The following is a 24,133-nucleotide window of genomic DNA, read 5'->3' on the forward strand; positions in this document are numbered from 1 at the left end:
CAAGAGGGTCACTTCCATGGGCTCCCTGGTGGCGAAACCAAGGAGAGGTTCCCGCAGTTTCACCCTGGCCTGAACGGTCCAAGCCCTGCTTCCATTCTCAACTGTGTCTATTACAGGGCTTCTCGGCCTTGGTTTACTTAGCTCCCGAGCATCCATTCAGGAGGAAGTCCCTTCCCCAGCCACAAAGACACCTGTGCCTGCAACAGGAGGCCCTGTGCCTTCTCCAGGGTGTTGGTTTATGATAAATCTTTGTAATGACCACACCACTGAGGAGAAGAAAATAGTCCTAACTCTAGAAGGCTCCCTGGGCACTCGCAGCCCTTCAAGACCCAGACCGTTCTTCCCCACACACCCCCAGCCCCCGACCCAGGCATCTTTCTGGGCCTGCAGCTCCTCCTACTGGTTCTTCTCCAGTTGAGCATTTGCAGTGAAGGCTAGGTGTGGGGCTAGGGCCTGGGTTTATGGCAGTGGCCTTTGAGGAATGGGTAGGTAGTGGGGAAGCAGACCCCTAAACCAACCTCCACAACACCAAGGTCAGTGCAGGGGTGGAAGGGTAAGAGGCGCCTGGATGCCTGCATGGGACAGCACATTGCTCAAACCATGGGGCAGCTCCTGGGCAAGGCCATGGAACTCCATCAACCCCAGCCACATCTTAATTTTTACCTCTCCCTTGGTATCCAGCCCTGCCCAGCACATGGTAGGCCTCAGCATCTGCCCAGCTCCTGGTCCCCGGGAGGCTCCTCGGCTGTGGAGTGGAGGACTGACGGGTAGGGTCTGAAAGAGCAGATCTGAGAAGGACGACTCTTTTGGGCAAAGGCAGCAAGCTCCCAACACAGAAGCTCACCCTGTCCTCTTTCCAGGAGGCTGATGGCCCTGCCCTTGTTGTGTTGCTCACCCCGTTTCTCTGGGGACACAGCTGGGAAAACTCAGCAAAAGCTCCCAGGCCTCGTCTATCTCCCCCACTCCTCCAGCAGGGCTCACCCGGTTGGGCCTCCCTGCCAGCAGCTGGAAATCCCTAGAACCACTCTTACTTTCTTTCTACACCACCACCCTCCTCTGAGCAGATACCTGATCCTGGCCACCCTCATAGCGAGGAGCCCAGCTCCACATGCAGCCCAAAGTCAGAGGGAAGTTCTTCCCAAAGCTCCTGGCTCCGTGCCCCCTCCCCAGAGCATCTGGCCCTTCTCCTAATGATGGATCTTCTCCTCTACCCTCTACCTCCCCATCTAGCCTTCAGACCACCACATACTGATTTGATGAGAACTTGGGGGCCCTGGGCCCAAAGCACTCCTCCTGCTATGGTGGTCTATCCCAGTGGTTAGGTTCACGGATCCTATACCCAGCCTACACATCCCTCCTCCACCACACACTGGCTGTGTGGCCTTGGACAAGTTACCTAACCTCCCTGAGCTGCATTACTTCATCTCTACTTCTTCCTAGACTCCTCATGAGGACTAAGGGAATCAATGTCTGGAAAGTGTTTTATAAAGGTCTCAGCACATCATTGGTGCTCAAGAGAGGAACTGTACTATTCCCATCATCACTGCAAATTAACATAGTTTGTTAACTGGCTAGCAGAACCACTACTGACTAATCTGTGGCACATGGACCCCAGTGACCCTAACAGATCCTATTGCAGGGCATATTGGCTGGGCCAGGTCAACCTCTAACCCTGTGCCCAAAGCTGCATCAGCACCGTGGGGGGGCCACAGAACTTTATCCTTAAGGAAGAGGCAATATCACAGGCAAGATAAGACTAATTCACAAAGCAATTAGTAAAAAATACAAGATAGCTTAAAAGTACTAAATTGTTCAGTGCAGACTATAATTGTGTTAATAGTAAGAACCATTTGTATGGCATTTGAGAGTTTACCCAGCACTTGGAAATACATTATCTCATCTCACGTAATCCTCAAAGCAAACCAGCAAAGTAAGTACAGCTGTTCCTCAACTTACAATAGTTACATCCCAATAAACCCTTCGTAAGTTGAAAATATCCTAAGTTGAAAATGCATTTAATACCCTCAACCTATAGAAACATCATCATTTGGCCTAGCCTATCCTAAATGTGCTCAGAACACTGACATTAGCCTACAGTTGGGCAAAGTCATCTGTCAACACAGCACACGGTGGAATATGGGCTATGTATCCTCGTGATCGCAGGGCTGACTGGGAGCTGGGCTCACTGCTGCTGCCCTGCATTACAAGAGACTATCATACTGCATATCGTTAGCCTGGGGAAAAATCAAAATCTGAAGTCTACTGAATGCATATGAACTCAGTCTACTGGATGCGTGTTGCTTTCGCACCATCACCATCCTAAAGCTGCAAAGTCTTAAGTCAGGGATCATCTGTATTGTTAGATGCAGATGAGGAAACCACGGCTCACGCAGATTAAAAGGCTTAGTTGTGATCACTACCAGTAAGTGGGTGGCTCAGAAAAGACTCCACCCTGATTCTCACTTCATCTGGTACTAAGATCCTTGCTTTTTCCATTAAGTGGAGTGTGTGTTTGTGTATTAGTCTGCTCAGGACCGGGTGAGACTTAAACAACAGAAATTTATTTCCTCCCAGCTCTAGAGGATGGAAGTCTAAGATCGAGGTGTCCTCAGGGTTGCTTTAATTCTGGGGCCTCTCTCCTTGGCTTGCAGATGGCCGCCTTCTTCCTCTGACTTCACGCAGTCTTCCCTCTGTGCCACATGTCTATGTCCTAATCTCCTCTTATAAAATAAGGGACGCCAGTACCTCTGGTTTAGGGCCCAGCATTAAGACTTCATTTTAATTACCTTTTTAAAGACCCTATCTCCAAATACAGTTACATTCAGAGATACTGTGGATTCAACATATAATGGAAGTGACACAATTCAGCTCATAAGTGTGTGTGTGTGTGTGTGTGTGTGTGTTAGTGTTCCGGGGTGGGCACTTCTCCAGACTTCATCTTGCTCTCATCCTTCTTCTCATTTCCCCAAGACTCCCCGTGGCCAGTGTAGCCTCAGTTCAGGTTTCCTGTCAATGTGCGCTGTGCCTGGTGCGGCCTTTTTCTGGCCTCCCTCACAGGCATGGTGGCCTCTCAGAGCTGGATAGGTCCCAGAACCATTCAGGGGATGGGGTTTCCCTGTGATCTTGGCCCTGCCCTGAGGTCCTCAGAATATGGCAGCAAAGGAGAAGGAGCCACCTGCATGGGCCCGCCCACAGCAGGCACCAGTGCCAGTTAAAGAGGCCGGGAAAGCAGGCCTGCAGCAGCCCCTGGAGGACTCCTGGAGAAGCACAGCCATGCTCCCAGATCCATCCAAAAAAGGAATACGGCGGGCGGACCCAGGAGCACGGCCAGGGCCAGGGCCTGGGGAAAGATGGAGGGAGGCAGGCAGCAGGGCAAGCCCCATAAGAACGTGCCCGCTGACACAGGAGGCGGTGTGAGGAGAACTGCATGCCAAACTGGAGACCACAAGGTCTGGGTTCAAGTTCCGGCCTCTCTGTTCCGTGCCGCCACCCTGGTAAGTTACCTCAAGTTACCTCGTCTTTCAGAGTCTGGATGTTCTCTGTTCTCACCGGCAACACAGGGGAAACAGTAGCACTTGCTTCACACGCTGCTGTCAGGATTAAATGAGATAATTTTTGTAAAATGTCACCTGCCACACAGTAGGCGCTATCAGGGCTGCATAGTAACTTTTGTGGGTATTAGGCACTTTTGCTTTCATGGGTGTCTTCCTCTATAAAAAATACTTAAAATTCTATCGTACAACTGTGTTAGAAGAAAGATGAATAAAATCCCAGCTGGATTATACTATTTTCTTTCGGTTTTAAAAGAAATGAAGACATTTTCATGGGCCTCTAATGAATGGTGGCCCCTAAGCATTGGGCCTATCATATCTAATGGGTAAGTGGCCCCAGGGGCTGCATCAGTGTCTACTGCTGTGGATGTTAAAGTGTCTCAGAAACTGCCAAGTGTCGTGGCTGGTAAGGAGTCACTGTCACTCCTTTAAGAACACTCCTTCTGTCTTCCTGGGGTCCAGCATCCCTGTCCTCCCCTTTGGGTACTGATTGCAGTGCCTCGATGTCCAGTCTTCCAGCAGAGGGCACTACAGGCCTTTCCCTTTAGTCCCACGGCGATACGGGGCTGGGATGTTCTGATGGGGAATGCCAGGCAGGGACCGCACCTGGTGAGCAGCGCCTTCAGACCTCAGGCAGGCAGGGGAAGGGGACTCTGGAGGACAGATGCCCACTAGGTCATTTCACAGCAGCCCCCAGGGTGGCGGCAACAGCGTCCTCTAGTGGCAACATATTCCTCCATCCAACGCCTGCCTCCCCTCCCCTCCCCTCCCCTCCCCTCCTAGGGGCCCCCAGCATCCAAGGCATGGGGTTTCTGTTGCCGTTCATGTATTTGTCTAAAACTCTCCTCAACCCACACAGGATTGGAACCTGATGAAATGGATTGGAACCTGAGTCAAATGGGCTCAATCCCAAGTGATGTATGAGCAACAGGGCCTTGACTCGGTTTGCACATTGATGCCAATGCTTTCCCACAGGGTCTCCATCTGGTGAGCCCCACCTCAACCTCTATGGATGCCAGCACCACCAGGGCCATGGCACCTCAAGCCTAGGCCAATGCAGGGCAGCGGGGGATGCCGCACACACCTCAGCCCACCACTCAGCGGCCCCCAGGGCTGCCCACAGTCCTGCAGCCCTTCTAGGAAGGGACCTGCCCACAGGATGTGCCATCTCCATCACACAGAACAAGCATTTTATTCCAGGGATTGCCAACATGTGAGCAGGGTGGAAGTCTCTGACAAGGCGGGCTAGAACCTTTGGATGTGTTTTGGGGGCCAAATCAGCTAAGGCTCAGAGAGCATATAAAGGCTGCATGAAGGTGGTGAGCTGCCCCCACCTTCACAGGTCTGGGGTCCTAAACCCCTGGAGCCATGGTCAATCCTGTGCCCAAGGCTCTTCTTCTGCAGGCCCTGAAACTTTCACTACAGCTCAGACACTGCCGCGTGGGCCAGGGACGGAGGGGGTGCTTCTGGCAACTGTTCACAGCCCCTCACTCAGCCTCCCTGTGACCAGGCACAGAGTAGCCAGGGAACGGAGCAAAGCCAGCTGGCTCCAGACCCAGCTGAGCAGCCTCCTGGGAACCTCCTAACCTATGCTTAATGGGGAGGGTCACAAGGCAGCTCAGAGGGTGCACCTCCCTGGGATCTGAAGCCTAAAGAAAGCCACCTCCAGCCAGGCTACTGGGAGGCGTTGAGGGCATGACCCCTCCACCGTCGGCTAAGGTCCTCAATGGTGTCCTGAAGCATCAGGGTCCAGTTGTCACCTCTCCGCATCGGGGTGCAGCGTGTCTCCTTGTGCTCCAGGGCTACGATCTCTGCAGGAGTCTCAGGGGTCAGGCCAGCAGCCAGGACAGCTTCCGGGAACTTGGCTGCAGAGGCAGGGGCAAGGCAGCACCGGGGAGTGCTGCTGGGGATGGGGGCAGGTGGCAGCAGGAGGACAGTGAGAGAATAGAGGGATGGGAAAGGAGAAGGTGGAGGAGGAAGGAGAAGAAACAGTGGAAGGTTAGGGATAGGGTGGGGTATGGAAGACAGAGACACAGACAGAAAATTGGTACCTCAAACTTATCGCTACAATGACGCCACCTGGCAAACTGCTCTTCCGGGTTGGAGGCCAGCTCAGCCACCTCCTCTGCCCCTGACTGTCCTTGGGATACCTGTCACGTTCCCTCTTCTGGGCCCACAGTTTCCAGGGCACAGTTCCACACAGCACCCATCACACTCCATTACAGCCATTTGTTCGTAGTCCTGTCTCTCCCACCGCTTGGAGAAGAAGAGGGCCCCTGAAATTCAAATGGTCCCTCAGTGGCCCAAGCCCCCATGGCCTGTACCTGGGCTCCTGCCTGTCCATCTGCTGGTAATGGTAGTTCACGGCCACCGCCGAGTGGGGGCACAGCAAATACTGGTTCTCATCCCAGCAGCGGCCCATGGTCTGGGTGATGGCTTCATCAGACACTGACTCGGATGTCACCACCTCTGAAAGCTGAAGGGTCCCAGGTCAGAAAGATGAGGTATGTTGGGAAAGCAGGGAAAGATGACAAAACCCCACTCTCCACCACAGACCCACACAAACCCCAGGGATCCAATGGGACATTCAGACCCAATGGCTCAGATGTGGCTCACAGTAAAAATCCAGCCTCCCAGTTTTGAGCTGACTCACTCTGCTTGGAGGAAGGATACATTTGAGTTTTATGTCAATCCATTTAGTCGGGATTTGGCTCCTAATCAGCAAATCAACAAATCAAGATTTGTTCAACAACTTGCCACAGCCAGAAGGCTCCGGGCAGCTTGGTTGCTGGCACACCTCCTTCCTATCAGTTGCTATTCAGCTCACGGAGCACCTCCTCCAGGAAGCCCTCCCCACTTCCTTCGGACAGAGGAAGACTGCCTTGTCTGTGCTCCCTCAGTGTGTTTGGTTTATTTGATCATCTTCTGAAAATGTATTGTATGCTTATAATACACCAAACACCCTGCATATACTTGACTGCAATAGGGATCATAGAGTATCATAGATTTTCTCTTTTTCTTTTCTTTTTTTGAGACACCGAGTCTCTGTCTACCCAGGCTGGAGTACTGTGACACGATCTTGGCTCACCGCAACCTCCACCTCCCGAGTTCAAGCAGTTCTCCTGTCTCAGCCTCCCAAGTAGCTGGGATTTATAGGCATGTGCCACCATGCCCAGCTAAGTTTTGTTGTTTTTTTTTTTAATAGAGATGGAGTTTCACCGTGCTGGCAAAGCTGGTCTCAAACTCCTGACCTCAAACGATCCACCTGCCTCAGCCTCCAGATTTTCATACAGCTACCTGCTGTGAATGAGGGTTCCCAGGCGGCAATGAATGTATTTTACTTGTCTTTGTGTTTCTAGCACCCAGTACAGTTCCTGGCTCACAGTAGATATATAATATGAATGCCATTGCAGCAAGTGTATAGCCAGAGAGAGAATGAAGGAGTGGGGGGTATGGTGCCTGTCTTCATGGAGCACCTCATTTATATGAGGAGAAGGAATGTGAATGTCAAACCATTAACCAAATAAATTGATCTTTGGGTACATCAAAAGAAGTACAGATTCCAGAAGGCCGAAATTCCACTCCAGTCTGCATTGGTATGGCTCAGCCTAGAGAACTGCATCCAACTTGGAAAACAACACTTTAAGGTGGATATTGACCATGCAAAATTATGTCATGCAAGGGACCACTAAAGGAAGTAGGAAGACTAACCTGGTAAATGAGGATTCTCTAAATACTGGAAACACTGAGATGTAGAATCAGACTGTGTAAGCTAGAAGGAGCAGATTCTAGCTCAACGTAAAGACTTTTGTAATGGTGAGAGCTGGTGTGAGGTAGTGAGGGTCTGGTCACTGGAGGTATGCACAGTCTGGATGGCCACTCAGTGGGAATGTGGTAGAGAAAATTAAAGGCAGCTTCAGAAATCCTTTTTTTTTTTTTTTTAAACACAGAATAAGTACCATCACCACGTTGCATTAAAATAAAAACAATCCTTCCCAATTAGATTCCTACCATTCCAAGGGAATAAAATTTCTCCTTTTCCAAGAAAAATAAGACAGAGAAAGGGAAGGAGGGAGGGAAAGAAAAAAGAAAGTAAGAAGGAAAGGAGGGAGGAGAGAGGGAGGGAGGAAGGTGAGAGAGGGACGAAGGAGAGGGAGGGAGGAAAGAGAGAGGAAGGAAAAGGAAGAAAGGAAGAGCTCAACGGAAACAATGGTCTGTGTTCATACTGGATGGGCAAAATGGCTTCCGGTTGACAGTATTATTGGAAATTAACAACAATAATAAGTAAAAATAAGTTAATATATCAAGCCATATATTACCAGGAAGTATGCAAAGTGCTTCACATATATTATTTGACTTAAATCTCACAACACCTCTATGAGGTAGGCATTCTTACTATCGCCATTTTATAGATGAAGGAACTGAGGGACAGAGTTTAGGAAACTGGCCCAGTGTCTCAGCGCTCACTTGGGATTGAGCCCATTTGACTCTAAACTATGTTCTCTATTACCTCTCCTCATTCAATAAATTGTTCCACGTAAAGCGTCAGTAAAAGTGACGGGCTCGTAGCAGGTGCTCAAGAAACAGGTGTCCTCTTCCCTTGACTAGACTTCCAAATCCCAAGTCTGCTATGTGGCTGTACCCTTTCCTTTCTCTGTGGTGTGTGGGCAGTGACTGACCTTGCTGTGCAGTTCCTTGGGCAGATTCACACTTTGGGTCCTTTCAAACTGCTCCATGAGGTCTCTTGTCACCTGGCTGTCACAGCCAGAGAGTAGCCAGAATACCCTCTCCATGTTGTAGGGCACCTGGGCAGAAAGTCACTTTCAGGTCCACACTGATCTCAGCCCCATCCAGCCCCACCTAACCAACACCTGGGCCGGATCTGCACACCTCCCCCAGGCCTACCTGAATGTCCATAGCTGATGCCAAGGTTGATTTAACAGCCTCAGACAGAGAGAAGTCTCCCTGCTGGACAGTCCTGTGGATGATGTCATTGCGGTTCACTGCCACGACCAGACGGATGGGCAGGCCTATCTTCTGAGCAATGTACCCAGCTTAAGACAAGAGAGGAAGAGAACAATGGCTTTTTAGAAACAAAAGAAAAAAGTAAATTGGGCTTCATCAAAATTAAGAAACTTTTGTGCTTTTTGAAGCTTTTCTGCTTTAAAAAGGACACTATCAAGAAAATGAAAAGGCAACTCACAGAACGGGGAAAAAATGCAATTCATATATCTAATAAGGGATTGTATCCAGAATATATAAAGAACTGTTGCAATTCAACAATAAAAATACAAATAACCGAATTAAAAAATGGGCAAAAGCAAATGTCCATCAGTGCCAGACTGGATTAAGAAAATGTGGCACATATACACCATGGAATACTATGCAGCCGTAAAAAAGGATGAGTTCGTGTCCTTTGTAGGGACATGGATGCAGCTGGAAACCATCATTCTCAGCAAACTATCACAAGAACAGAAAACCAAACACTGCTTGTTCTCACTCATAGGTGGGAACTGAACAATGAGATCACTTGGACACAGAAAGGGGAACATCACACACTGGGGCCTATTGTGGGGAAGGGGGAATGGGGAGGGATAGCATTAGGAGATATACCTAATGTAAATGACGAGTTAATGGGTGCAGCACACCAACATGGCACATGTATACATATGTAACAAACCTGCACATTGTGCACATGTACCCTAGAACTTAAAGTATAATAATAATAATAAAATGGGCAAAAGAACAGGCATTCCTTCAAAGAAGACATACAGATGGCCAATGAGCACAGGAAAAGATGTTCAACATCATTAGTCGTGAAGGAAATATAAACAAAAACCATGAGCTATTACTTCACACCCTCTAGGATGCTAGAATCAAAAAGACAGATAATAAAAAGTGTTGGTGAGGATGTGGAGAAATTGGAAAATTCCTACATTGCTGGTGGTGACACAAAATGGTGCAGCCACTTTGGAAAACTGAAGTCTGTCAGTTCCTTAAAATATTAAACATAGAGTTATCATATAACAGAAATTCCACTCCTAGTTATATATCCAAAAGAAATAAAATATATGGTCACATGAAAACTTATACACAAACGTTCACTGCAGCATTATTCATAATAGCTGTGTTAAAACAATCCAAATATCTATCAGCTGATAAACTCATAAACAAAATATACCACTGTATGGTATATACATACAATTGAAAAAGTACTGATACATGATACAACACGAATGAACCTTGAAAACATTATGCTAGGGGAAAGAAGCCAGGCACAAAAGACCACACACTGTATGATTCCTTTTATAGAAAATATCTAGAATAGGAAAATCTATATAGAGAAACAAAATAGATTCGTGGCTGCCAAGGGCTGGCGAAGGAGGTGGTCTAAGGAAAAGTGAGGAGTGACTGCTAATGGGTACAGGGTTTCTTTTTAGGGTGACGTAAACATTCCAAAATTGGTTATGGTGATAGTTGCATAAGTCTGTGAATATATTATACTAAAAACCACTGAATCATACACTTAAAATGTGTGAATGGTATGTGAATCATCTAGCAATAAACCTGTTTCAGACACACACACACACAGAGAGAGAGAGCGAGTGTGAGGATGACTAGGAGCACATCACCATGCCCTGAGGCTGTTCTATGTGTCAGCCCTTCCCAGGGGCCAAAGTATTTCATAGATGGCTGACTACCGTAAAACACCAATTTTTGGAAGAGGAAATGAAAGTTCCAAGAGGTCAAAGTGACCTTTCCGAAGCCTGTTAAGTGTCAGAGTCAGGATTCAAAATATGCCTAAGTCCTGAGCACATGCCCTCCCTCGACTCAGCCTCCCAGACTACTCTCCCTGCACAGGCATCAGGGGAGGCCAGAGCAGCACCCTCAGTCCACCCCAACAGCAGTTCTTGTTTGCACAGAACAAGCAAGGAATTCCTCCCTTTAAGAGGTGTAGAGCCTGGACATGTGACATCATTTAGGAAGGTTTTACATATGGTGCTTTCATGAGCAGTTTATCTCTGGTGAGTAGCTAAGGGGAGTTAGGGACAACCACACAATCCAACATCACTGTTAACCTGGCAAAACGCTTTCTCATTCTTTTTTTTTTTTTTTTTTTTTGAGACTGAGTCTCTCTCTGTTGCCCAGGCTGGAGTGCAGTGGCACAATTTCAGCTCACTACAACCTCCATCTCCCAGGTTCAAACGGTTCTCCTGCCTCCGCCTCCCAAGTGACCGGGATTACAGGCGTGCGCCACCATACTTGGCTAATTTTTGTATTTTTAGTAGAGATGGGGTTTCACCATGTTGGCCAGGCTGGTCTTGAACTACTGATCTCAACTTTCTCTTTCTTATTTCACCTGGTCCTTATGAGAACATCATGATATCCTTGCCTGACAGGGGAGAAATGGAGGCTCAGGAAGGTCCAGGGTCTTAAAGCCAAAGAGTTGGTTCCTGACAGAGCAAAGGTGGATAAGAACGCCCTCAGGAAACGTTGGTCACGTGTTTATTTTGTATCGAGCACTGTGGTAGGCTCTGGGCTGCAGAGGGCCACTGGCTGCACAACTCGGTGCATCACTAACTGGAGGGTGATGGGAATGGGGAGCATGGTGGGCTTTACCCCATGAGTGGCAAAGAAGCTATTCCCTCCTTGCCTGCCAGCCCACTGTTCTCTCCACCCTTCTTTCAGTGGCAGAAGTCAGGAAGCCCCACCCAACCAACACCTGGGCCACATCTGCACACCTCCCCCAGTGGCTTCCTAACCACTCAGATGCTTCTGTGCTCTCAGCTAGACCGTCCTTGGTGCTCATCAGAACCAATGGCATTGCTGGAACTATCAGGAACAGTAATTCCCGTAGCCTCGCCAGCTCTGCAGCCAGACTGCCTGGGTCGCACTCCTGGCCCAGCTGCGTAACCAGGGCATGACTCCTTTCTCTGTGCCTTTGTTTCCTCATTATAAAATGGAAAGTGTCTTCTCCACAGGTGGATAAATGAGTTCCTATGTGAAAAGCATTTAGAGCAGTGCCAGTTGCATACTAAGTGCTTGATAAATATTAGTGATTAGATAAAATGATTTGAATGCTACACAGCTGTACAGCACTTTGCCCTTACAAAGTCTGCATGTACACAGGAATCTTATTCGTTCATTGAGGCAGTCCTGGGAGATATGATGAGTGATACAATCTCATTTTATAGCTCAAAGGTTGAGTCTAAAGGACTGCTCCACAGCCTCTCAGCTAGTAAAGGACAGAACTGGGGCCAGAACCCCAAGTCCAGAACTCTTTCCACATCACATGGGGTCAGGGTAGTGCATCCAGGAATGGGAACACACGTGCCAGTCAAGCCGCTTGCCCTCACATCGGGTAGCTGGCCAGGGTTGGGAGCAAAGTCCACATTTCTGATTGAGGGCACTGCCAGCCAGGCACAGCGGCTGACCCTTGACCTTGCCTCTCCGCACTCTGCTGAGCCGGCGAGCACATCAGGTGAGGCTGCAGGAGCATGCAGGGTTAAGCCATCACCCTCTGCTGCTGGCAGCAGAAGCCCAGGATGCTGCCCCAGGCAATGACAGGGGAAATCTTCTGGGAGCTGCTTCTGTGGGGTTTCCCATCACCTTCAGAACTGGGACTCCACCTTCTTTCTCCTCACAGTTGCAGCCAAAAGGCAGCTAGAAGGACTGGGGCCGCAGGTATTTTTCTGGAAAGCCCATTTGTGCCCCGGGGACTCCTTACCTGCAAGGTTACCGGCAGCCCCTGTTGGCACAACCACCTCCACCAGGGGTAGGGGATGCGTGTCCAAGGATGGCGTACACTGGAAGTAAGCAAAGAAGTGGTGGGCCATCTGCACCAGGACCCGGGACCAGTTGATCGAATTCAGGCTCATCAGATTGTGCTTCTTGACAAAAGCCACGTCGGCAAACACAGTCTTGATCGGCTCATCGAGCTCATCGCTGTTTCCCTCCACTGCCGGGGCAAGAGGAGAGGGCAGCTGTCAGGAGCATGTAGAGCCCCCAGGAGGTCAGCACCCGCCTGCGACAGCCCTCCCAGGCTGAGCCCATCCTCCTGGGACCTTCGCGTAGCCTAGGTTTCTTTACTTTCACGTAACTTGACCTCACTTTCTAGACTCAATATTAAGCTCCTCAAGGACAGAAACCATGCCTCAGATGCTTGTGTTCCTAAATATCTGCCCTAGTTTAGAACAGAAAGGGGAGCCAGAACCAGTTCCAATGTTTCTACCATTATCTAAAATAAGATAGCAAATGTCAACCTTCTGGGATCCTGGGAAAATTTCTCTTTGTAATCCCTGCCCACTTCCCCCACTCTTCCGCAGACGAGGAACCGTGTGGCTGACTGGAAAATGATGAGAGTCATAGCCTTTCCTCCACAGTCCTCTACCAGGGCCCAGGGTGGAAACAGCCAACATTCCCCCATGGTCTGTCCTCTGCCCCCATTAGGTCACAGGGTAGGTGTTCTGTTCTCTGCTACTATATGGCAGGTAAGATTACATGGACAGAACTTCCCCTCCATGAAACTGGGTGTGTACATCAGTGTAATTTATGAGTGAATTACTGGATAAATTTATGGTGAATTGTCCACTAATACAAGTTATATCCCCCATCTAGCTCAATGAGCAATCAAGCCTATATTGATTTCTTATCTGATACCCGAGTATGTCTCCATTGAATCTACACTTGGAAGGGAGAGGGGTGAACTTTACTGGGAAATGTGCCAGAGAAGGCATTAAAGGTGCTAACCATTCTGCCCTTCAACACTGTGTAGCAGCAATGGAGCTGGGGGACTGACTCTAGATCCCCGTGTGTATCCAGAATGGCCAGGGCCCGTCACGGTGATTCCATTCCTTTGTCAGGACCAAGCCAATCAGTGCCTGGTATTCTCATGGGGTCAGGGTTGGCTCCAGAATGAGCATGTGAATAAATTCAGGTCAGTGAACCACAAAGACGTGTTTGCTGAGTTCTAAGAAAAGATTCACTGCTTTTAGGAAAGAGCAACAGGAAGGGAGAGACCTGGTTACCTCAAGGAAACACCATATGACCACAAGAGGAAGGAGCCTTAGGACTGAGGAGGGCAGAGCAGAGGATGGGAAGGACCTGGGTTCCTGAGAGCAGTGTCAGTCACTGAACGAAGCAACTGGGAGCCCACTCCACCTCTGGCCTTCCAGTTATGGAAGCTGGAAAATATTCTTGTTTAAGCTGGTCTGAGTTGAATTTTTTGCTACTTCTAGCCAAAAGCATCCCAAATAATGTAATTAATAAATACCTAGCACCTGCTGATTATTCTGTGCTTAAGAAGAACCAAGTATACAATGTACATGGAAATCAATGACTTTATAAACCAACTGTCCACACGCAATAATCTAAGTGGTCCATCCCTACTTGCTAAGCTTACCAGTCTACGGAAAAATACATATTTGCTGTTACATCCTGAACTAACACACATCCTCCTTAAAACCAAACCAGAAAGCTCTAGAAAGGAAAGAAAGCATCTGAATAGTGCCATTTATAAACAAAACTGATTTCTGTGAAGCCTGCTGCCTTAGTTTCTGATTTTCTTCAACATGTACACAACAAAACACTCCCTTCAGGTCCAGATTTAATGACTTGATACATTCATCAGATTCCGCACTCCCACCATTACTTTACACTTGAGCACTGTTCTCCAATCCACAAGTCAGGAATGGAGCTTTCAGTCACACCCTTAGGTCTGCATACAAAAAAGAAAAAAAGGGAGGAGGAGGCAGGACAGAGGCACAAAATGCTATTCTCTGCTTTGATTCTAGGAAAAAACAGTCCTAGATCCATAACTAGCAATTTTGGTGCTTGGGGTATAACAAGGACCCTCAGGAGCCTGAATCTTGTGCATTGAAGTCTTGCAACAACTGCGGGAAAATGCAGCCAAATATGAGCAATTAGCAAGGCAAATGTGTAAGACGACGTCAACACCTGCATTAGCATGGACTTTTCACTGGCAAGTGTATGCACTTGCTAAAGAACAGAGCAGAGGGGCAGTTTGCTTGCTCTTGAACAAACTGACAAAGGATATTATGCTATTCCTTTGGATAAGTTTGCTTTCACTGTGCTTTTGCTCCTTGTCACAGCTGATGTTATACAAAAATAACCTCTACAGGATGATGATAAGAAGCCAGGACAGTTGTAGAAGGAACATTCTCTGCCATCACACTTGCTGTTCTGTCAGGTGAGTGATCAAACTAAGCCAGGCCTCCTGGAAAGCGTGCCCGAGGCCACAGCCCACCCAGGCCAAAACTTAATCCAAGTCCCCACCTTACAGCTACCTGGGGTCCAGTAGGGTGTGAGAGGTAAAAATAAAAATGTACAGCTCCACCCCCACTCGCCCCATCTTTCTCCACTCCCAATCCCTATAATGATTAAATCCATTAGGAATAGATGGCCTGATATTAAAAAAGATGGCTTTTGCCTTTCTCCAAGCACAAAATGCTGTGATTCTCATGATGTGACTCAGGTAGGAGTATAACCAGTGGTGGGTACCACTGGTCCCTATTTTAAATATTTAGACCAGATAACTAGTGCATGGCTTAGTTGTTCCCATACTGTAAAGAACAGCAGGAACCGTCAACATATAATGACACATTATCTTTTTTTTTTTTTTGACAGGGTCTCACTCTGTTGCCCAGGCTGCAATGCTATGGCATGATCCTGAGTCACTGCAGCCTTCTGGGCTTAAGCGATCCTCCCATCTCAGCCTTTGGAGTAGCTGGGACTATAGGTGCACACCATCAAGCCCGGCTAATTTTTGTATTTTTTATAGAGGCAAGGTTTTGCCATGTTGCCCAGGCTGGTCTCAAACCCCTGGGCTGAAGCGATCCACCCACCTTGACTTCTCAAAGTGCTGGAATTACAGGTGTGAGTCACCGCACCTGGCAACACATTCTCTTAAAATAATTACTTAACATGTTGGTGTCCTCTAAACTTCAGAGTCTTGGAACAAAACCCAAGTCATTTGGCTCAGGTTATGACTCTGCATGGCTGCTGACATACATGACACTTGCAGGTTGGACATGCATGGAGGTGGCATGTTTTGGGATATGGTTTTCAATCCGTACTTAGTGTGCTGTACTGTTAGTATCAGTTTATGCATCTGTCACCTCCAATAGTTTACTGTGTAGCCAGAACCCTGCCCAGAGCTGAGCCAAGGCATATACACCAACCTCAAATATGACTGATGAAAGGAAGACAGTTACCCAATTGTGCAGTTTTGTTCCAGCCCATCTCCCAAAGCTAACCCAAGTAAGGCAGGGCTGCACTGTCCCTAGAGCCTCTGCCTCAGCACACACCTCCAAACACATGTACGTTCTCCTTCAGCACCGTTGTCATCTGGAGCTCCTGAATCTTTGTGCAGTGACCTTTGGGCAGTAGAACGATAATGTCCACGTTCTTTGCCCCTTGAACACTCTCAATGGCAGCACTTCCTGTGTCCCCAGACGTTCCTGGACGGGAAGAAAGGATAACCCTCCCCCTTTAGAACAAAGGGAATGAACAAGGAAAGAAAGGGTCCCCAAAGCACTGTTGTCAAATATAGCAACAACTACTTCAAATACTTGGAGGATATGAACCTAGCACTCCACATAGGGTCCATGGATCCACGGATAAAATTCAGGACATCAGTGAACTTGTGAACCACATCATCTTAAGCATTTTGTGCCCTTCAAACGTTACTCTGAGGAAGTTCCATAGCCTCCATCAGCCTGGCAAAGGGGTCTATGGCACCAGAAAAGGTTAGGAACCTTGCTCTGGAAGAACCAGTACCACAGTCCCTGAGTGGCTCCATGAACAGCATCCCATAGGTGGACACCCTACAGTCACAGCACTCAGGTATTCCGGGTTCGTGCCCCAAAACACACCTACAACCACAGTGACGTGCTTCTCCCTCTTCTCCAGGAAGTACTGCAGGAACTGTGCTGTGCAGGACAGGGACAGGTCCTTAAATGCATATGTGACACCATGCCACAGCTCCAACACGTTCAGCCCGTTCCTCAACCTGGACAGATGGACCACCTCTCTGTGACGGAATCTGCTGAAGGCTCGGTCGATCAGATCTGTGAGGGTAGTGGGGTGGAGAGCCAATGAGGGGCCTGGTCTCTTTCTCAAGTTCCCTCTCAGTCTCTGAAGATAAAAGTTTCCAACTCCTGCTACTAAAAGGCCAAAAATCTTCATCTTAAATGATACCATTTTTGAATCCAATTGTATAAACCTAGAAAAAAATCTGGGAAAACATACACCAAACTTTCGCAGATTCCTTATAGTGATTTCCTCAGAGACCAGGATTGGTGCTAGAAGACTTTTTCATTTTTCATACTTCCTCATTGTTTGACTGTCTCGTGAGCATGTATTCCAATCAGGGGTCAATTAAATAGCTACATAACACATCAATGTCACATCCCATCTAATGCTCCTTCGTTTTTTTTTTTTTTGAGACGGAGTCTCGCTCTGTCGCCCAGGCTGGAGTGCAGTGGCGCGATCTCGGCTCACTGCAAGCTCCGCCTCCCGGGTTCACGCCATTCTCCTGCCTCAGCCTCCCGAGTAGCTGGGACTACAGGCGCCCACAACCGCGCCCGGCTAATTTTTTGTATTTTTAGTAGAGACGGGGTTTCACTGTGGTCTCGATCTCCTGACCTTGTGATCCGCCCGCCTCGGCCTCCCAAAGTGCTGGGATTACAGGCGTGAGCCACAGCGCCCGGCCCTAATGCTCCTTCTTAAAGATAGGAAGCTTTTTGTTTGTTTGTTGCATTACTAAATCTCGCACCTGTGACGCCAGAGCTTTTGGATGGCTGATATACAGCCCTCCCTAAGGCAGGACTGGAGCAGTCCTAGAGCAGAGCTTCTCAAACTGTCACTGGCAAACCAAGCACCTGGGATCTTGTTAAAAAGCAGGCTGGTTCAGTCAATCTGAAGCAGTCCCGGATTTCCAACAAATGCCCAAGCAATGCCATTACTGCTGGTCATCAGACTGCATTTTAAGTGGTCCTTTCTCTTCCCCAACCCCAAACCACCACCATTACATTATGGATTTTGTTCTTGCTGTTTCAAGTGTGGCTCATGGACCAGTAGTGTAGTATTATTCAGACATCTGACAGAAATGCAGAATTCTCACTCCTATGCCAGACCCACTGAATCAGAATTTGGTTTTTAACAAGATCCCGGAGGGAATCCATAGGCACAGTATAGCTTAAGACAAGCTGGTCCGGGACAGTCTTGAAGTCCCTTCTGGAATTAACATTCAAAAAATAAAAGAGCAATTTGGGGGTCTGGGTGCTTTATGTGCAGGAAGGAAACACCTCAACGTTCAAGTCACTCAAGATGATTCTAAAATCCCTAGTGTTGAAGAGGTTTTTTGAAAAGAGAGAGAGACAGGAAGGAAGGAAGGAAGGGAAGGAAGGAAGGAAGGAAGGAAGGAAGGAAGGAAGGAAGGAAGGAAGGAAGGAAGGAAGGAAGGAAGGAAGGCAGGGAGGGAGGGAGGGAGGGAGGGAGGGAAGGGAGGGAGAAAGAAAGAGAAAGAAAGAATGAAGAAAATGTCAACATTCATCTTCCTGGAGAAAGGATGAAATCTTTCAGAATATTTTCAATTCTGGGATTCTAGAGTCAGGAAAAGAAAGTAAGTTTGAGAAATGTGACTAGAGACTTCCTAGTGGTTTGGTGATGGATTTGCAATTCTGTAGACTGAGCTGGCAGGGGCTGGAGGAGTGGAAGTAGAGGTGGGAGCACTCACCATTTAAGTCATCTTTCGGAATGAGCTCAGAGCCGATGAAGAGGGCACACAGCTCCTTCACCAGGCCAGGATAGGAGAGTGTGCTCCACTGGCACAGGGTCTCTCTGTCCAACTGTGGGAGCTCTTCCGGCATAAAGAGGCCTCCATCGGGTGCATAGCCAGAGAAGAGGGCCCCCTCAAAGTTGACCCGTGGGGCTATGCCCCTGGTGCTGACGTACCACATGATCCTGGAGGCCTGCAGAGAGGACAGTCCCAGAGGCACCTGGTCTCCAAGCTCCCACACCCCATGGGGCAAAGCCAAAGCACACACAGTCTCACAGCTAGCCTCTGGACCACCACTCTCTGGGGCATATGTCCCAGACCTAGAGATGGCAGTCCTGTCTCAAGTCTCATGCCAGCTTCATCTGCAACCGTGTAAATCATGATTCCATCAATCAAAATGAGGCTATTCCACTGACCTCCTGTCTTGAGGGAGAAGGTATCGGAGCATGCCTGGAAAAGAGAAAGCTTGGTCCTCACCAGTGAGAAAGGCGGCCTGGGGGTGGGGACAGATAATAGCAATAGTAGGCAACTACCAGCTTGATACCTCTCTTGCTAAGGTAAAAGGCCAACACACAGAGTTATACACCCCTGTCAGGGATGTCTGGAACCACTTCTGCTCAAAAACCAAACACCTTCAATGGTTATTGGAAACACTGTCTACAGCCTAGTAGTTCTCAACTCTGGTAGCCTGTTGGCATCAACTTGAGAGCGTTAAAAAAAAAAAAAAAAAAAAAAAAAAAAAAACTACCTGAATCAATTAAATTAGACTCTAAATAAGAGGCTCCTCAAGAGAGTCTAACATGCAGCCAGGGTTGAGAAGAGGGTGACCAACTTATCCCAGTTCGCCCAGGAGTTTTCTGGTCTTAAAACTGCAAGTCCCATGTCCTAGGAAACCGCTCAATCCCAGGCAAACTAAGATGGTTGGTCATCCTAGTGGATAACCAGTGTTCTCCCTCTTAGCCTAATCCTATGACAGTTACAAGTGCTGACATGCAGTCTTTAAAACTAACTGGCCCTGCATGGACTGAGTTCTCTGGTTCCTGGGGAAGCCCAGGGCACCTTAGGCCTAACTCTGGTCACACTTCCACAGATGCCATGTCAAGGAGCTGGGCTTGAACTCTGAACACCTTCCTCTGGATCATGACAGTGAATTTAGGGGCACTGGCTTCGAAGCCCCAGAGTAACTCTGGGGATGAATTTGACAAGACATAGCCCTCAGTATTAGTTTGGACTTTCTGTGCCAGGGTGGGAAGGGAACCCCTGCCCTCTAAGGGCAAAGCCACCCAAAGCTCTCTACCTACATGAGGCCTATGAGCACTGACCTGGAGGAATTCTCATTTCCTAGTCTGTGGCTCTGACATCTATGGGCCCAAGTGCAAGTCTCACGTGGGCTGCCACATGCCACTCTCTTACCTACAAATATAAGTGTATCTAACTTAGAGACAGAGACAAGCTTGATCATACAAACCATGAATCTTTTGAAAGTGATTATGCTGGGACAATGGTATAAGCCAGAACTGTCTCTGGCAACCTAGGACACAAGGTCACCCCATGTGGAAGTCCATGTCAAAGAGATGAAATCTGGCTAACTCCAAAAGTTAACTGCAGTGGATAAGCAAAGCAGACAGTATTTCACAAAACAGAACCAGGGTTGGGGGGCAGGTGTTAGCGGTGCTCAATAAAGAGAGGAATTTCTGCAATTCTGTAGTAAGAGTTAGAGCCAACGCAAACTGCCCAAGACCCTGGCATAACAGAAAGACGGCCTTCATAGGACCAGACTTAAATGCTACGCCTTAGCCCAAAGAACCCGTCGCAGGAGTGAGGGCAGGAGCAAGCAGGGCAGTAAGGTACAGCAAAAGAATTTTTGGAATGCCCTTCCCTGGGTGGAAGGAATATCACACCTGGGGCACTGGGAAGGAGGATATGGACCAACTGTCCAGCAACAGAGGACAGAGGGGCTGGCGCGGGGCTCTGAGCAGGTCATGGAAGGAGCTGGCCTCATTAGCACAGACCCATGCCCCTCACGCAACAGGACTGTCTCTGTTCTGTCCAATGCCCTCCAGGGGCAGCATTCCCGTGCCAATGGAGCAAAGCTAAAGAGAAATACACATGGTTGGGTTCAATGTAAGCCAGAGGCGGAAACAGCAACCACAGGAGGTGGCGAGGTTGAAGAAGAAAACCAAGTGCTGTTTGTTGGGCTGCTCTGTGGGGCCTTCAAGCATGGGACGCAGACCCGGACTACGTGACTCCTGGGATTTTATATTCTAATAATTTTCCCTCACGACTCCTCTGGACCCTATTCCAGAGTAGAGAAGGTCAGAAAAACTCTGACCGATAACCAGGATAAATAAACACTATGGTAAATAGGAGCGGCCCGAAGGCTGGGAACCAGAAGGTGGGTAGACGGGCGCTCCTCAGGGAGGTGGAGGGGTTTTGTGAGAAGCGGTGGGGCAGGGCGGAGACTCGGACCCCAGGAGCCTACGGCACCCCTAGGGGTGGAGGCAGGCCCCGGGCTCTCTCAGCCTACCGGCGCCAGTCATCCCGCCAAGGAGGGCCGCCTAAACCCTCAGGGGGCTCGCAGGCGCCTGAGGTTCCACTCCCTGTCCCTGAAAACACCACGGACTTCTGTTCCGCGTTTCTCCATTGACTGCCCAAACCCCGCAGAAAACGCAAAGCATCAGAAACCCCACCACCACCCTCCTAAGTTCCCCCAAGTCCGAGCGCCGGAACCAAAGGTTCCAGAAACGGGCGGGGCAGCCGACGCGGGCCTGCTGGAGTCAGGGCTGAGCAGAGCCGCAAGAGCGTCCGGAGCTCGGAAATCTCGCCCGCTACGACCCCGGGTGGGCGGCAAGGTTGGCGCGGGTTACCGGTACGGGGAGCGGAGCGCAGCGGGGATGCCCGGGCTGCCAACGTGAGCACTCCCGAGGCCGCGTCCCCGGCGGTGGGGTGGGGCTTCCGGTCGGGGCCGGAGCTATGGTTCTCAGCTCCGGGGAGGGAAGGACCTGGGGGTGGGGTGGGGTGGGGTGGGGAGCGGTGGGGAGCGGTGGGGAGCGGAGGGCGGAGCGCGGAGGACAGCGCGTGGGCCGCGGTGCGGGATCAGGGAAGTATCACCAGGGAGAAGCCCTGTGCCCCTCCCGCGGCCCGTTTTTTAAGGCGCTTTAGTAAACGCTTTATTCACATTCGGCTTCAGAATCTTCGTTGCAGGGCTGTGAGTCCCACCAAACCTCATTTTTCAGTTTAGAAAATGGACTGCAAGGTGCGAAGAAGAAAGGCCCTGCGTTCCTTTAGGATTCTTGTCTCTCATCTGCAGCATCAGAGAGCTGGAGAGCATGAGAGCCTTGGTTCTCAACCTGCGGTTAGTCTGTTAGGATTTCAGAACCCACCAGATTGGTGACATCGGCTCAATTCCGAAAATTCTTTATAAAAAAATTTCAGTGGTTTTGGGGGGTATGAAAATTCTTTATATTTTTTGAGAAACACTTTTTATTAAGCATAGGTCTATTCTAGGATAAAAGCCCGTCACCCCCATTCATTTTTTAAGAGAAACAAAAAGGCAAGAACTTGAAGGAAAAACAAAACAGCAACAACAACAAAAACGCCCTCTAGATAAGCCCAAATGCCCCTGGATTCACATTTAGCTCCTGGGGCCACCCACTGAAGCAAAATTAGAGGAGGTAGACCAGAGAGGTTCAGGCAAAGGTTTAGTTCTGAGTGGGCCAGGTCACTCTGGCAGTCCCATCTGGGCCTCCAGCGACCCTCTCGTGTTGCCTGTTTCTGCCTATTTCTTCCTCCTATCTCTGACATCCTCCTACACTTGTGGTTTCTGCTTACTCAACTTACCTGTTCTCCAAAATTCGGCCCATACATGGTGCCCTCTTGACATGTCCACACAGGTGCATGCACCTACCATGGATTGACCCTAGTCTGGGTGGATCTCAGATTCTGGAAAGAGAGAAGGAGAGAGAGACTGGTCACTGCTCAGCTAATGGGATTGGCCTTCTTGTCCCAAGCTGGGGCTGAGGACTTGTCACAGAGTTCACACAAGGGTCAGAGGGGACATTCCAAGAGAGACGGGTATAGGCCAGGCAGGGACCCCCAAAGGGTTTTCATCCCCTCTATCAGGTGTACTTAATCACTCAGAGGCCAGGGAAACTGAGGCCCATGGCAAAAATAAGATTCAGCAGCGTGTGTTACAGCACTCGTGTGTGTTACAGCGTGTGCTACAGACTCAACCAGTAGAGTCTGCATGAGGACAGATGCACCTTCCACGGACCTCTCCCACAAGCTCTCTGCCACAGTTACACAGGCCTGCAGGCCTTTGCGATTCTATGGGCAGGAGGAGTGGCCAGAAACTGCTCTCTGAATTGTAGTTTTGACTCCCCAGAAAAGAGAGGAGCAAAATGCTCCGGGAACAACAGGGTTCATTAGGAATCTCTGCCTGAGACATAAAGAACAGGACAGCCGCAGAGAAGGGAAACATCCGCATGGCCCATGAGGAAGACAGAATTCTGAATTGCCAAGCAGCAGTAGGGATGTGGAGTTCTCGGGGACTTCTACACGGTATCAGCATTTAGTTTTTATAGGATTAGAAACCACCTGTTTTTTTTTTTCTTTTCAACCTTTATTGATTAGAGTGCTTAGCTGTCTATAACATTGAAGCCAACGATCTTCCAGCCAATGCTGAAGCAGAGCCCTGGGGTCGATGCCGTGCTGTTTCTTCTGTGTGACCCAGGAAGAACTATTTTAGAGAGGCTTCTCCAAAGCTGTACAGGAGAATTTACCTTTGTTGCCATGCACTGGATGTAGGAGTTAGGGACCAGAGCCCTTGCTAAGGATTAGGTTAGGGCCTGGACTTCTGGAGAAGAAAGCAACCTGCTAAAAGTCCTCCAGCCTTTGTGCAGGGCAGAGGGCAGAACTCAGGCTGCTTCTGGTGTCCAAGCTGGGCAAAGACAGCAGGGCAGAAGAGAGAGAAGATGGCATTCCAAATCAGGACAAACTATTCTCTCAGAGCATTTTCGAACTCCTAAATTGATGATCCATCATTTTGCCAAGTATGTGTGGTGGTGGTTTGAGGAAATGGGGTAATATTTAAGTTTAAGTACCCTGAGTCACCCTCACGTCTTGAGTTCCTGACTCAGTAACAAGAGTGCCAAATAAATAGCCCCAAATTGTCAAACAAAACCTGACTGGCATAATTCCAACTGCTTTTTTTGCAGAAATGATCCTAAAATTCATTTAGAGGTGCAAGGAACCCAGAGTAGCCAATATAATCTTGAAAAAGAAAAACAAAGTTGGAGGACTTAACACTTCCTAATTTTAAATCCTAGTACAAATCTATGTTAATCAAGATGGCCTGGTACTGGCATAAGGATAGACAAACAGATCAATGGGATAGAACTGAGAATCTGGAAATAAATCCATACCTATATGATCAATTGATTTTTGACAAGGATGTCAAGACTACTCAATGGGGAACGAATAATCTTAAATAAATTATAATTGGATAACTGGACATCCATACACAAATGAGTGAGTTTGGACCCCTGCCTCACACCGTATGCAGAAATTAGCTCAAAATCAATCAAAGACCTAAGGATAAGAACTAAAACTATAAACGTCTTAAAATTAAACATAGGTTTAAATCATTGTGCCCTTGGGTGAGGCAACAGTTTCCTAAATATGACACCAGAAGCACATGCAACAAAAGAGAAAACAGATAAATTGAACTTCGTCAAAATTAAAACTCTTGTGCATCAAAGGACTGTATTAAGAAAGTGAAAGA

At 48.6% G+C, this 24,133-nt stretch overlaps 1 protein-coding gene across 8 annotated transcripts; it reads right to left on the reverse strand.

Moving 5' to 3' along the window:
- Window positions 1-4,724: 4,724 nt before the first annotated feature.
- On the reverse strand, window positions 4,725-21,299 carry THNSL2 (threonine synthase like 2). 8 transcript variants are annotated; one of them, XM_077959063.1, is made up of 11 exons: window positions 21,219-21,299; window positions 20,253-20,444; window positions 18,768-18,801; window positions 18,310-18,544; window positions 16,445-16,639; window positions 15,878-16,030; window positions 12,280-12,510; window positions 8,457-8,605; window positions 8,231-8,356; window positions 5,876-6,027; window positions 4,725-5,451 (listed from the first exon to the last, which is right to left on the reverse strand). In XM_077959063.1, exons 2-11 carry the CDS (start codon window positions 20,351-20,353, stop codon window positions 5,226-5,228), a joined length of 1,602 nt encoding a protein of 533 aa, XP_077815189.1. In that variant the 5' UTR covers window positions 20,354-20,444; window positions 21,219-21,299; the 3' UTR covers window positions 4,725-5,225. The 8 variants fall into 8 exon arrangements, with proteins under 8 accessions (XP_077815189.1, XP_077815188.1, XP_077815193.1 ...); XM_077959062.1 differs by having other exon boundaries at window positions 4,725-5,454; XM_077959067.1 differs by lacking the exon at window positions 20,253-20,444.
- Between the last annotated feature and the right edge of the window lie 2,834 nt (window positions 21,300-24,133).

Source organism: Macaca mulatta, chromosome 13 (assembly GCF_049350105.2).
Source record: "Macaca mulatta isolate MMU2019108-1 chromosome 13, T2T-MMU8v2.0, whole genome shotgun sequence".
Classification (NCBI taxonomy): Eukaryota; Metazoa; Chordata; class Mammalia; order Primates; family Cercopithecidae; genus Macaca; species Macaca mulatta.